This window comes from Heterodontus francisci, chromosome 1 (genome assembly GCF_036365525.1).
Source record: "Heterodontus francisci isolate sHetFra1 chromosome 1, sHetFra1.hap1, whole genome shotgun sequence".
Taxonomy (NCBI): domain Eukaryota; kingdom Metazoa; phylum Chordata; class Chondrichthyes; order Heterodontiformes; family Heterodontidae; genus Heterodontus; species Heterodontus francisci.
Genome location: NC_090371.1, coordinates 275,918,886 through 275,932,930, shown reverse-complemented (window position 1 = coordinate 275,932,930; position 14,045 = coordinate 275,918,886). Strand labels below are relative to the sequence as shown.

At 44.9% G+C, this 14,045-nt stretch overlaps 1 protein-coding gene across 5 annotated transcripts in view; it reads left to right on the top strand.

The window, feature by feature from the left end:
* The window catches only part of fam13a (family with sequence similarity 13 member A), a 256,398-nt gene that overhangs the window by 209,230 nt on the left and 33,123 nt on the right, over window positions 1–14,045 (top strand). For all 5 annotated transcript variants that reach the window (XM_068045839.1, XM_068045833.1, XM_068045834.1 and 2 more), the window contains 3 exons: window positions 1,558–1,759; window positions 4,808–4,926; window positions 12,844–12,904. In XM_068045839.1, coding sequence (XP_067901940.1) covers window positions 1,558–1,759; window positions 4,808–4,926; window positions 12,844–12,904 — 382 coding nt within the window. The remainder of the gene's footprint in view (window positions 1–1,557; window positions 1,760–4,807; window positions 4,927–12,843; window positions 12,905–14,045) is intronic.

Sequence of the window (14,045 nt, the reverse complement as noted above, 5' to 3'; positions counted from 1 at the left end):
AGTGCTCCAGTCTTCTGATCTGTGATCTTCTCAGGCTCACACCCACTGTGGGCATCAGGGCAAGATCACGACCAGCGCCAGGGGCTCCTGCCAGTCGCTGTTCTGAACTGTGCCCGAGAAATGTGCAAGAGATGGAATTCTCCCTGCCACCATCTTGGGAGGCTCCTGATTTCCATTCACTGCTTCCACTCAATAACGCAGCACAGAATTGAGCAGAGTAGAGGGTCAAACCTGAGCCTCCGTACTGTGCGTACCCCAGTGACGGGGGTTTTTCCCTGTGAACACAGTATTGAAACACAGGGACAAGAGCAGGCCATTCACCCCTCCAGACTGTTCCACCATTCTACTCACTCATGTCTAATCTGCATCTCCACTCCATTTATCCACCTTTGCTCCACATCCCTCTATGTCCTTACCTAATAAAAATCTACTGATATCAGTCTTGAAAATTTAAATTGCACCCCTCAGTATCCAGAGTCTTTTGTTGTGAGAGAGTTCCAGATTTTTATTACATTTTGTGCGATAAAGTGCTTCCTGATTTCACTCCTGAATGGCCTGGCACTAATTTTAAGGTTATGTCCTCTAGTTCTAGATTCCCCCACCTGCAGAAATAGTTTTTTTCTGTATCTATACAATTAAAAAACATCATTTTAAATGCCTCCATTAGACCACCCCTCAACCTTCTAAAATCAAGGGAATGCAAGCTAACGGGGCCTCATAATGTAACCCTTTAAGCCCTGGTTTTATTATGATGAATCTGTGCTGTACCCCTTCCAAGGCCAATATACCTTCCTGAGGTGTAGTGCCCAAGACTGAATGTAGTATCCTGTCGGATTCTGACCAAGGCTCTGTACAACTGAAACATAACTTCCTCCCCTTTGTATTCCAGCCTTCTTGATATAAAGGCTAACATGCCGTTAGCCTTTCTGATTATTTTTTATACCAATGCACTAGCTTTTAGTGATTTGTGTACCAAGGCACCCAATCCCTTTTGCCCCTCCACAGCTCCTAGCCTCTCACAATTAAGAAAATATTACAATTTGTCTTTGTCAAAAGACCTCACATTTCCCCACATTGAACTATTTGCCATTTTTTGCCCCCTCACTTTGTCTGTCCACCTCCCTTTATAACTTCCTCCTTCCATCCACACAACTCACACTGTCTCCTAACTTAGTCACCGCACATCAAAAGTGCGAAGCAGCGAGAGATGTTTTGGGGTGTATAATTGGAGGTTTTGGGGTTTATTAATGGAGGCTCTGCGGTGATTTTCCTGGGTTTTCTGCTGCCATGACTTCACTGGAAACTCTGCTCACTGACCTACTGTCAAACCGATGGTAAACGAGAAGATCTGAGAAAATTCAACCCTAATTATCATTATGGTAAAATGCCCCATTTATTGTCTGAACTCTAAACTGCTGTGTTGAAAGCATTACTAAAGGCGAAACAGCATGCAGCAGCCCCTGAGCTACTTTTAGCCGGTTCTGAACTCCTCCTAATTGCACCGTTCCATTTCATGCAATGCTTTTGTAATTTGTTCAAACCTGCCATGCTCCACAGGGATGACATCAACAAAGAGAATATTCCCTCTGCGTTCAGTGCTAATGAGGAGGGCAGATCAGGCCTTCTGGAACCTTCCCAGTCTGGTGATAAAAAGCTAAAGGAGAGCAACAGCAGCTATATCGAGGAAGGCATGAAGCCGAAGAGGCAGAAATCAAGTTGTAAACTCTCTGAGCTAAACGAAAACCAGGATTCTCCAATGGTACGTTCCCTATCTTCAAAGACCGAATGGTTCCGAAATTCCTCAGCAGGGCCACTATTGCTGTGTATAGCAAGGATGGTCAATCAGTTAGAAAGAAGAAAGAACTTGCATTTATATAGCACCTTTCATGACCTCAGGTCATCCCAAAGCACTTTACAGCCAATGAAGTGTAGTACCTATTGTAATGCAGGAAAATGCAGTAGCCAATTTGTGCACAGCAAATCCCTCAAGCAGCAATTAAATAATGACAAGATAATCTGTTTTTTGGGGTGATATTGGTTGAGAGATAAATATTGGCCAGGACACTAATGAGAACTCCCCTCCCCTCCCCCTCCGTTTTCAGAATAGTACCATGGAATCTTTGGCATCCACCCAAAAGGGCAGACAGGGACAGGGTTTAATGTCTCATACAAAAGGTGGCACTTCTAACTGTGCAGCACACCCTCACTACTGTATTGGGTACACAATCCAAATTACAAGCTGAAGTCTCTGGAGTGGGCCTTGAACCCGCAACCTTCTGATGGTGAAGCCGTGGTACCACTCACTGAGCCATAACTGATGGATAGTTATCGTCGCCCTGCTGACAATAGACACCACAAGACTTTTCCATCACCCTCTCCCCTTCTGCCTGCTCACTTAACTCATTGCCCATCCACTAATCCCCCGCCCGCACAATCCTGCTGTCTCCAGGATTAGCTTTCCACGTGTTGCTTTACTCGGCTGTGACACATGCCATCACCTTTCAAGGGTGGGTCTATTCAGTCATATGGCACACACCCTCTGGCCTTTGCACATAGTTCTGTTACTGCTCCAGTATTGATTGCCAACATTCTCTACAGTAGCATCTGCCTGCACCCTCACTTTTGTTTCTTAGTTATAAAATGTTGGAGACGGAGGGGGGGGGGGGGGGGGAGAAAAAATGGTTCCACTGGGGGGGGCAGTTAGAGGCAGGAGCTCATATGATGAAACCTCCAGGAATATGTCTAAGTAGAGCTGGTGTCCCAAAGAGGCAGTGTTGTACAGACTGAGAGACAGAATGGTGTGCTTTCTTAAAAGTCAAGTCTAGAGAGGCTTATGGTAAAACACTAATGCTCAGCATGGCAGGGAGAGAAAGGCAGGAGGTGCCATATGTGCTTGCTTGTGTTTTATCTACGTATTGGCTTGCTGTGCATTCTCACTTGGCGGAAGACAATGAGCTGGTGTAGACATCTGAATATTAAGCTAGTCCCTGTCGCTGCAGGTCACTATCACACCAACAGCTGTTGCTCCCGCTGTCACTGCACATTAAACCATCACACTCTCCATGTTCACCCACAGATTTCAGTAAAGAGAATGAGTAAGACTGTTGAATTTTCATACTACATCCACTTGAGCTGTGAAAAGCATCTGAGTCAGAAATTTTACTGCTTGCATGCGTGGCTTATTTCTGGATCGATCGTTTGGAACTGTGTAATTATAAGGTGTGAATAACTGCTAACACCAGGATCATTTTGACATGATCTCTCTCAGTGTTAACTCACGCTGGTACAGCAGTTAAGGACAATGGCCGATAAATTCAGCCAAGCAGCGCCATTCTTCAGACACTAATCGGCCTATTAAGCCCCTATTATGGCGGACCGGAAGTGTGTGCAGCATTATTGACCAGCAGTTCGTTGCCTGCCATTTTGGGAAAGGACCGCATGTTGGCAACGTTATGTCAGGGCCTGTTTGCCAAATTTGAACAAGACCAGCGCATCACGGAACGCGGTACTAACTGGCAGGAAGGTTCCTTGCTTACTTGGCTGAATTTGGAGCCAGGAGAACAAGGAAGTGCTCCTTCCGACCCCATGTTAAAAGAATGAGGGGCGCTCCCCCATCTCCCACCCCCACCTGCAACCTGATATTGATACACCCCCCCCCCACCACCACCAACCACCACTGGCCCAATGATCCCCCCCTTCCTCAATCGCCTGAGGGCCACTGTGACACCAGCAGCAGCCTGATCAACAGCACCAATTCATCAGCTCAACTAATATGAGGCCTGAGGCCCAATATTGGGGAAACTTCAGGCCTTACTGTTCAGGTGTATGGGTTGTACCCTTTGCAAATCAGCTGCCGCATTTCCCAGATTACAACAGTGCCTATGCGTAATTGGCTGGGAAGCCCGTTGTGAAGGATGCTATATAAGTGCAAGTTCTTCTAGTATTGGAGGTAGGGTGAATGGTGAGTGATAATGTTGATATCCTGGTCTAAACCGAGAGAACATATTGTTGGTTGAAGCAATCCTAGCTGAACACATTTGTGACTGACATTATCAAAAGTTGTGACTAATGATTGGCTCAGAAGCATCGGAATGGAGAAGCTGGAGTTGGGATCTGTGTCATGAATTGTATTCTCTCTTTGGCCTCCTTGTCTCGAGACACAATGGGTAAGCGCCTGGGGGTGGTCAATGGTGTGTGGAGCAGCGCCTGGAGTGGCTATAAAGGCCAGTTCTAGAGTGACAGGCTCTTCCACAGGTGCTGCAGAAAAATTTGTTTGTCGGGGCTGTTACACAGTTGGCTTTATTAGTCCGATATCGATCATTTGCAGTTCCTGATTCCTTCTTTGTTGCTGTTAGGAAACAGGTAATCTTTGAGTGAAAACCAATGCAGTTTTTAACATCCAATTGGGCAGCGACTTGAGTAAGAACAGGTGAAGGCTATCGAGGCCCTCAAGTCTACTCCACCATTCATTATCATGGCTGATCCACATCAATTCCATTCTCCCCACCACCCCTCTGCCATTCCTTAAGTCCCTTGGTATCCAAAACTCCTATCAATCTCAGTATTGAATATACTCAACGATTGAGCATCCACACCCACCTGGGGTAGAGAATTGCAAAGACACACACCCTCTTCAATGAAGAAATTTCTCCTCATCTCAGTCCTAAATGGCCGACCCTTTATCCTAAGACTATGACCCTTGGTTCTAGACTCTTCAGCCAGGGGAAACAGCCTTTCAGCATCTACCCTGTCAAACCATCAGAGAATTTAGCTTTAAGTGATTTATTTTTGTTTTCTTGCTCGGCAGCCCATGGAAAACAGCAGCATTTCTATGTCCTGGTCTTCAGATCCACCCCTTGGAGTGACAGGGTCCAGTGGTGGCCTGAATGGCCTAACTCAGGCAGAAGATGCAACTGAACGAGAGAGGTAGGTTTCTGTACACAACCAAGCAGTTCATTTTGGAATTCAGTTCCATTTTTTTTTGTTGTGACCACACGGTTAATAGGAACATATGTCACATTAGGAACAGGAGTAGGCCGTCCAGCCTCTATGGCCTGCACCACCGTTCAATGAGATCACGGCCAATCTCTATCTCCACTCCTTTTGCCCGCCTTAGCTCCACATCCCTGATACCCTTGCCTAACAATAATCTATCTATTGCTGTCAGACTTGAAAGCTCCAGTTGGCCCAGAACCCGTAGCCTTTTGGGGAGAGGGAGTTCCAGAATTCTGCTACCCTTCGGTATGCAGAAGTGCTTCCTGATTTCGCTCTTCAATGGTCTGGTTCTAATTTTAGATTTTGTCTCTTTATCCTTGATGCCCCTACCAGAGGAAATAGTTCCTCGGTCCAGATCACCCTCAACCTCCTACACTCTAGGGAATATAAGCCAGGTTTATGCAACCTGTCCTCGTACTTTAGCCCTTTAAGCCTCTGTATCATTCTGATGAATCTGCACTACACCCCCGCCTCCTCCAAGACTAATATATTCTTCCTAAGATGCAGTGACCAAAACTGAGCCCAGGGCTCCAGATAGTGTGTGACTGAGGCTCTGTACTACCTTGTGGTAGGTTACAGAGCAGCTTTGCATGAGCTGGGGGAGCAAGTCACTTGTCTGCTCTCAGTTGAGAGTTGATGTTTGCTGTTAGAACATAGAACAGTACAGCACAGTACAGGCCCTTCGGCCCACAATGTTGTGCCGACCCTTTAACCTACTCTAAGATCAAACTACCTACATACCCTTCATTCTAATAGAACATAGAACTTCTAATCGAACATAGAATACAGTTAGGCGAGCTAAAGAGGAGAAACCATTACCATAGATAGAGCTTGCCAGCCTTTTTGTTTGTTTTTAGCAATCCAATGCTGTTCCTATTATTATCACAAAATACCTGTTACTTCAGATACAATTGAAAGGTTCTGCTATGGTCAAAACAAAATGCAGTGCAGCAGCAATAGTATCAAAACCAAATTATTCTAATGTCCTTAACAGTAAGGCAGCAAAGAAAGACCTTGGATTTTTATAGTACCTTTCATAACCTCAGGACATCTCAAAACCTCACAGCCAATAAAGTATGTTTAAAGTGTATTCACTGCTCATATTTAGGTAAATATAGTCACCGTTTTATGCACATCAAGGTCCCATAAACAGTGAGATAAACAATTGATTGATCTGCTCACGTTCGCCGATAAATGTTGGCTGGGAAAATCCCCTCCATTGGATCATTTACGTTTACCATAACAGGCAGAGTGTTGATCTAATATCTCACCTGCGACAGTGCAGCAGTCACTGCACCAAAGATTATGTGCTCCGGGTCTCGGAGTAGGCCTTAAACCCACAGCCTTCCAACGTAGAGAGTGCTACCACCTTAGCCAAACACTCCTAGGCCAGTGCTGAAATGAAGGCTTGAGCCTCACTGCTGTCTGCAAGTCTCATAAAGTTTTCAGCATGCTGAGCTGCTGAGTGATGTGCCCTTTAATGACTGCAGCATTTGTAGCCTGCAATATATTGAGTAGTGCTTTTATGTGGTTTGTTGTATCCTCGTCAGCAAGGAATAAATGGGGTAAGACTCCTTCTTAATCATCACATTGCCTCAGTATAAATTCTTGTGTGTCCTGTAAGATCCATTGAGAGTTTTTGTACAAATGAATGGTTTGCTAAGCCATTTCTAGATTGTAATCACTTACTGGTCAGGCTGGGTAGAACTGGCAGGTTTCCCATGTTTGAAGGACATTTATGAGCCAGTTGGGTTTTTACAACAGTTTATTTTGCTGGTGCTAGCCTGTGTTTAGCCTGATTTATTGAATTCACTTTTCACAACTTGCCCTGGTACATTTTGAACCTATGACCAGCTTGCTAGAACAGTATCATCGGACCACACAGCACAGAAAGAGGCCATTTGACTCACCATACCCGTGCCGCTCTCTGAAAGAGCTATCCAGTTAATTCTACTCCCCTTCTCGTTCCCCATAGCTCTACAAATTTTTCCTTTTTAAGTCTATATCCCTTTTGAAAATTACTGCTGAATCTGCTTCCACTGCCCTTTCAGGCAGCGCATTCCCGATCAGCATAACTCAGTGCATAGAAAATCCTCCTCATCTGTTCCACTGGTTCTTTTGGTAAATATTTTAAATCTGTGTCCTCTGGTTATTGGCCCTCCTGCCAGTGGAAACAATTTCTCCCCATCTACCCTATCAAAACCCCTCATGATTTTAAACATCTCTATTAAATCTCCCCTTAACCAACCTTCTTTGCTGCAAGGAGAACAATCGCAGCTTCCCCAGTTTCTCCACATATGTGAAGGCCCTTGGCCCTTATCCCTGTTGTCATTCTGGTAAATCTTCTCTGAACCCTCTCCTAGGCCTTGACATCCTTCTCAAAGTGTGATGACCAAAATTGCCCACGTCATTCCTCACAATCGCCACTGAGATATCTTCCTACTTCCCTCCTCCCTGGTACTATAACCACTCATTATCTGTACATTACTGAGAATGGAAAACAATTGCTACCTCTGTCCAGTATTGTAATAAAAAAATCTCGTTCCAAACCCCAACAGTTCAAAACACAGTATCACATACAGTTTTGATCGCCTTATTTGAGGGATATACTTGCATTGGAAGCAGTTCTGAGAAGGTTCATTAGGCTGATTCCTGGGATGAGGGGTTGTCTTATGTGGAAAGGTTCAGCAGCTTGGGCCTAAACTCATTGGAGTTTAGAAGAATGAGAGGTGATCGTATTGAAGCTATTGATTCTGAGAGGGTAGATACTGAGAGGATGATTCCCCTCATTGGGGAATCAGAACTAAGGGGCTCAGTTTCAAAATAAGGGATCTCTCATTCAAGATAGAGATGAGGAGGAATTTCTTCTGTCAGAGAGTCATTAATCTTTGGAATTCTCTACCCCAAAGAGCAGTGGAGGCTGGATCATTGAATATATTCAAGGCTGAGTTAGACAGATTATGGATCTATAAGGGAGTCAAGGGTTATGGGGACCAGCAGGAAAGTGGAGTTAAGGCCACAATCAGATCAGCCATGATCTTATTGAATGGCAGAGCAGGCTTGAGGGGCCGAATGGCCTAGTTCTTATAAAAAGATGCACGGTGTTTGCAGACACTGAGAATGTTGATGTTAAACCTTTGGCTGCAGAATCCATGGGGAAGACAAACAACACTTGTGTTTCTCGGTTGCAACTCTCCCTTCTAAGTTCAAAGTTTTGTTTTGAAACTTCTGCACCTAAAGCACCAGCAAAAAGCACAATGAAAACCGCGTTCAGAACTCAGTTTATTTGCCAACCCTCCAGGATTGCCTTGGAGTCTCACTGTTGCAAGCAACACCCGAGGTGGAGAGGAAATCATAACGGCCTTAAAAACAAAACATTATGTTCTTCACATTTTCTGTGTACAGTTTCCTTTGTTAGTTATTAACAATATTGGAGATGGGGATTTTTTTTTAAAGTTTGTTGGACCGGATGTGGCAATTGGAGTTGGGAGGTCTGGAGAACACCTCCAGGAATATGTCCAACCAAAGTTGGCAACCCTCAAACTTGGCTGGAAGTAGGAGTAAAGTTTACACTCTTTGGCCTTGCATGTTAGGAGCACAAATTGGGAAATTGCAGGTCATCATGTGCCCACTACCATCTTCCATCCAATCATTTGATCGATGGAAAATTATAGTGTGTGTACATTCAGAAAATTAACCCTATATTTCCATCTCTCAGTTCAAGAGAGCAAGACATCTATGGGTTACTTGGCAAATGCTAACTGAGGGACAGACACCTTACTTCAGAGGGGCTGACCACATACAAGCGGAAACTCCAAAGGCCCATGAAGCAAGGAGGCTGAAGGACCCTGAGGGTTTATAGGAGCTGTAGGGAACCGTCAGATCCAGTCCTTCCTCCACCCGTGAACTCCTGGAGTCCGGGAGCGGTACACACTACACAACCAAAAATCAAGGAGAAACCAAAATCAGGGCCCTCGTGTTGAGGAGCAGCAGGCCTGCACGAGGGCTGAAAGTGGGAGAAGAGCAGCAGTTTTGAGAAAGAAGGATAACTCTTTAGGGGGAGATGGTGGCAGAGTGGTAATATCACTGAACTAGTAGTCCAAAGGCTAATGCCCTGGGATACAGGTTCAAACCCCAACACGGCAGCTGGTTGAATTTAGATTCAAGTAATTAATAAATTTGGGCTTGAAACTATCCTCAATTGTCATGAAAACCCATCTGGTTCAATAAATGCCCTTTAGGGAAGGAAATCTGTTGTCCTTGCTCTATCCTACATATGACTCCAGACCCACAGCAATGTAGTTGACTCTCAACTGCCCTCTGAAGTGGCCTAACAAGCCCACTCAGTTGTACCAAGAAGGAGGCAGCTGCCCACCACCACTGCCTTCTCAGGGCAACAAGGTGACCCAGCCAGATGTAACAGTTGCTCGTGGGACTTGATGTTCTGCCTGGCCTGGCCTGGCTTGTGCTTCTTGTGTTTCAGACTTGAACTTGACCTCATGGTGCTTTCCAGCAGCAGACATGCTTCCCCATTTGGTAGCTCATCAAATAAATTCTTGCAGTGAGACATTTCCTCTAAGCCCTCCCAGATGGAAGTCATCACAATCGCTTGGAATGGTGCCAAGTGCCTTTGGAAGAAAGAATGGTATCATTCAGTCCTACGCATGCTTCCAGTAATGCAATAAAGTCCTAGTTTACATCTAAGGAGTACAAGCACTCCAGGTCAGGCTGAGTCAAGTGTAGGACATCATGTCCTGCACTGACCCTCACTGTCACACTATACTTGGACTAATGACCGCTGGCCTTGACCACTGCCCAAAGCTGAAACAAAACCTTCACCCCATCGTCCAGAAATCTTTCCGGCTGTGTTTGAAATTGTAACAGGGAATTAGGCTATTTGGTCCAACCAGTCTTTGCTGGTCCTCATAATCATAGAATTGTTACAGCACAGAAGGAGGCCTTTCAGCCCATTGTGTCTGTACCAGCTCTCTGCAAGAGCAACTCACCTCCACACAAGCTGTATTCCTAATCCCAGTGCCTGTGCTGTACCTCATCATCCTCCTTTTCCTTCAACCATCTAATCTTACCTATTCTTAAATGTTGCCAAGGTCTTGGCTTTAATCACTTAGCACCAGTGGAACATTCCACAGCCTCACAACGCCACTGTGTCAGACAAGCAATAAATGCTACCTTAATAGTGACAGCTACAGATAAAAATGGACTTCTGTCACACCGTGTGTCTCTGGTGACTACTCAAAGGGAACTACCATTTACACATGTTTCCTTTTTGGATAAATCGGTGAACATAGGGAATTGCAGCCCTACTTTGTTCAGACTCCTGAACTGTGGGAGATATTGTAAAATGGATCAATATCGAATTACCATGGAAGGGAACGTTGGGCAGGATGTACAATGGGCGGCCTATCTGATAACACCAATACTACAACTAAACTGCAGTACACAGCCATGCAGCAGCCTGGAAGCTACCGCGCAGGCCTTGTTGCATGCTAAATAACGTGCACGTGTGGCCGCGCAAACGAATCTAAAAGGATGGTGCGCTGAAACAAACTGGTCACGCACAGCAATTAAATTTTAACAGGAAGATTGGATATTGACCATGTTACACGATTGTTCAGAGCTAAATGATCCCTCCCCTTTTGTCTCAGGAAGTCATAAAGGTAAACGCTTCACTTCCACATGTCTCAGTTTATCCTGGCGAGAATCACTTTGTATTTGTAAAGTCTTGACATCGCACATACACGGAACAAAAGCAAGCAACCAATCCGGTCAATTATTTGCCTCCTATGCTAATAAAGCTTTTAACTGAACTATTCACTCAGCTTTAAATAAATCAACGGGTCACGGGGTGTATTGAATTGTTTTGCAGTTTATCTGGGTAAGAGTTCTTAAGTTAGTTTTTTTGTTGTCTTTAGCTGTGGCTCAGTTGTTAGCACTCTTGCCTCAGATTTACAAGATTATTGCTGAAAATTGAGACATTTTGTCGAAGCTTCTCGTCTTGCACTCATCAGGACAATGCGCAGGAATACCAATGTAAGGGAAAGCAACAAATTTATATTGTATGAGAAGAGCGTGCTGATTGATTGGCAAGTGGACTCTTATTGGTAGAGGCATTGCCGTGGAGAATGCACCGATTTATGGTGACTGACAGTTAACTGCCAAGCTTTGTTTGAAATTTAAACTAGACAGCTTGACTCTGATTGGTCAAGGCATTGCCTTGAACAAATGGCTGTCACTTACTTTATTTAGCTGAAACAGGCACAATGTGTGTACATGTTCTTTCTGTCTGGAAAGAACAGGGCCCTGTGTACTAATATATGTAGCTTCCAGTATGCACAAATGTGGCATACTGCGAGCCCGACTGACAATCTTAAATTGGTTGTCAGCATAATTTGTAGCACACTGATGATTATTTAGCAAATGTTGTCCAGTTGCGGAATAACATCTAATGTTGGACACTGTTCTGATATGGCCTGTACCTTTCCCGTTGCGAACAATCAGCACCCTCTTCTCATACAATGTAAATTTGTTGTTTTCCCTTACATTGGTATTCTTGTGGATTGTCCTGATGAGTACAAGATGAAAAGCTTCGACAAAATCTTTCTGTTTTCAGCAAAACTCAACTTCCGTACTACCAAACAAGGTTGTTGGTTCAAATTACACACAAGCACAAAACCCATGCTGACACTAGCGAAGAATTGAGGGAATGCTGCACTGTCAGAGGTGCTGTCTTTCAGATGAGATGTTAGACTGAGGCCTGTCTGCCCTCATAGGAGGATGTAAAAGATCCCGTGGCACTATTGGAAGCAGGGGAGTTCTCCCTGGTGACCTGGCAAATATTTATCCGTCAATCAACATCACTAAAAACAGAATACTTGGTCGCTTATCTCATTTCTGTTTGAAGAATCCTGTGCAAATTGGTTTCTGCATTTCCCACATTGCAACAGTGGCTATGGCTGGAATTTTACGCCCCCCTCCCCTGGAGGTTGGGGATAAAATTGTGTGGGAGGTGGGGGTTGCCGTTCCTGTCGCCTTCCCGTCCAGGCTACAATTTTATGAGCAGTGGGGGTAGGTGACAAATGGCCCTCCTGCCCCAGGCCAATTAAGGCCCTAAGTAACCAATTAATTGCCACTTAAGGGCCTCCTCCTACGATCACTGGTATATTATTAGTGATGGACGGGAATGTTATCAGCTGTGGAGGCCACCCAGTAATACCGAGCAGCCTCCTTGTGGGCCCAAGGTGGGGGTTCTCCTGATCGGGCACCCCGTGCCCCATGGAGGGCCCCCTAGCAGCTTCTACCACCCCCGCTGGTGTACCTCCCCCAACTCTTCTGATTGACCCCACCCCCCTCGCCGGGGCCCAGCTGATTGTCCCCGGCACCCAGCCAGTTGTCCCCAGCGAGGCCTGAAATCCCACTTAGCATTTTCGGCACCCGCGTCCATGGTCCTTTTGAAGCTGGGTGCAGTCCCAGTAGTGGCCACTGCTCCCGGCGGCGCTGCTGGGACTGTGGAGCTGCTGGCCCTCTGATTGGCTGGTAGCTGCTGGAGGCGGGACTTCCAATTAAGGGCCTGAGCCATGTAAAATCACTGCGTGCCTCCCAGGCCTGGTGGAGGTGGGCTCGCCTTCGCCCCGACGTAAAATTCTGGCCTATATTGCAAAAGAGTTTAGTTGGCTGTGAATACTTTGGGGTGTCCTGAGGTTATGAAGGGTGCTACATAAATGCCAATTCTTTCTTCCTGGTCAGTAGCTTGTGTTAAGTTAACAAGTAACTACACCAGTAACCCTTATTTGCATTTTGCTGTTAAATGTGATTTGCTTTGCGTTTCAGAAAAGAAAATGCAAATGCATCCTGTGGTGGGGACTTTTACGATCATATTAAACTGACTCTGGTGAGTAATGAGAGTATTATTTCCCAAAGTCGCATTCTTACAGTATAATCTAAAAGTGAAATATGTAATGACTTTGGCAATAATTCGAGCTACCATTAACCATGTTACTGCTGTAAATTTATTACATGGTAGTTTTTGCATTTTAGAATCCAGGTTCCAAGGCTGGGATCCTGAGCTTTATAAATAGAGGCATTGAATACAAAAGCAACAATGTTATGCTGAACCTTTATAAATTACCAGTTATGCCTCAGTTGGAGAATTGTGACCAATTCTGGGCATCACACTGTAGAAAGAAGGTGCAGAGAGTTACTAAAATGGTACCGGGGGTGAGGGATTAGTTATGTGGAGTGACTGGAGAAACTGCAATTGTTCTTTTCGAACAGACACGGTTAAGAGGAGATTTACTGGAGGCGTTCAAAATTTTGAAGTGTTTTGATAAGAGTAGATAGGGAGAAACTGTTTCCGGTGGTGATGAGGGATGGGGAGTCGGGAGACAATCAGTGATATTTATCAGTAGCAGTTTGCTATGACCTGGAATGCACTGCCTGAAAGTGTGGTGGCAGCTTTCAAAAGGGAATTGGATATATACTTGAGAAGGGGAAAAAAGTGCAGCGATATGGGGAAAGAGCAGGGGAATAGGGCTAATTGGATCGGTCTTTCAAAGAGCCAGTACAGGCATGCTGAGCCAAATGGCCTACTTCTGTACTGTACGATTCTGTGAGGTTACAGCCTTAGTTTAGTCAACAGAAGCAAACCCTACTGATAAAAGATATTTGTTTAGTGAAGTGAATCTTGGAGCCAAACTAGAAAGAGAGAAAGCTGGTCAGAATCCCCAATCTCGGATATACTCTGGAAAATTAACTTGTGATCTGATTCAGGATTAAAGCAACAATTTAGAATCTCCTGGGAGCAATTTATGTATTTCAGTACATACTTTAAATCGTGCTTTTGCTTATGGGGAAGAAAGATTTGCATTTATATAGCTCCTTTAACAACCTTAGTACGCCCAAGGTGCTTTACAGCCTATGAAATACTTTTGAAATGTAGTTACTTCCCCATCAGCTGGACTTAAAAAATCACATGGCAACTGTTCAAAGAAAAACAGGGGAGTTGTTCCCGTTGTCTTGGCCAATATTTACCC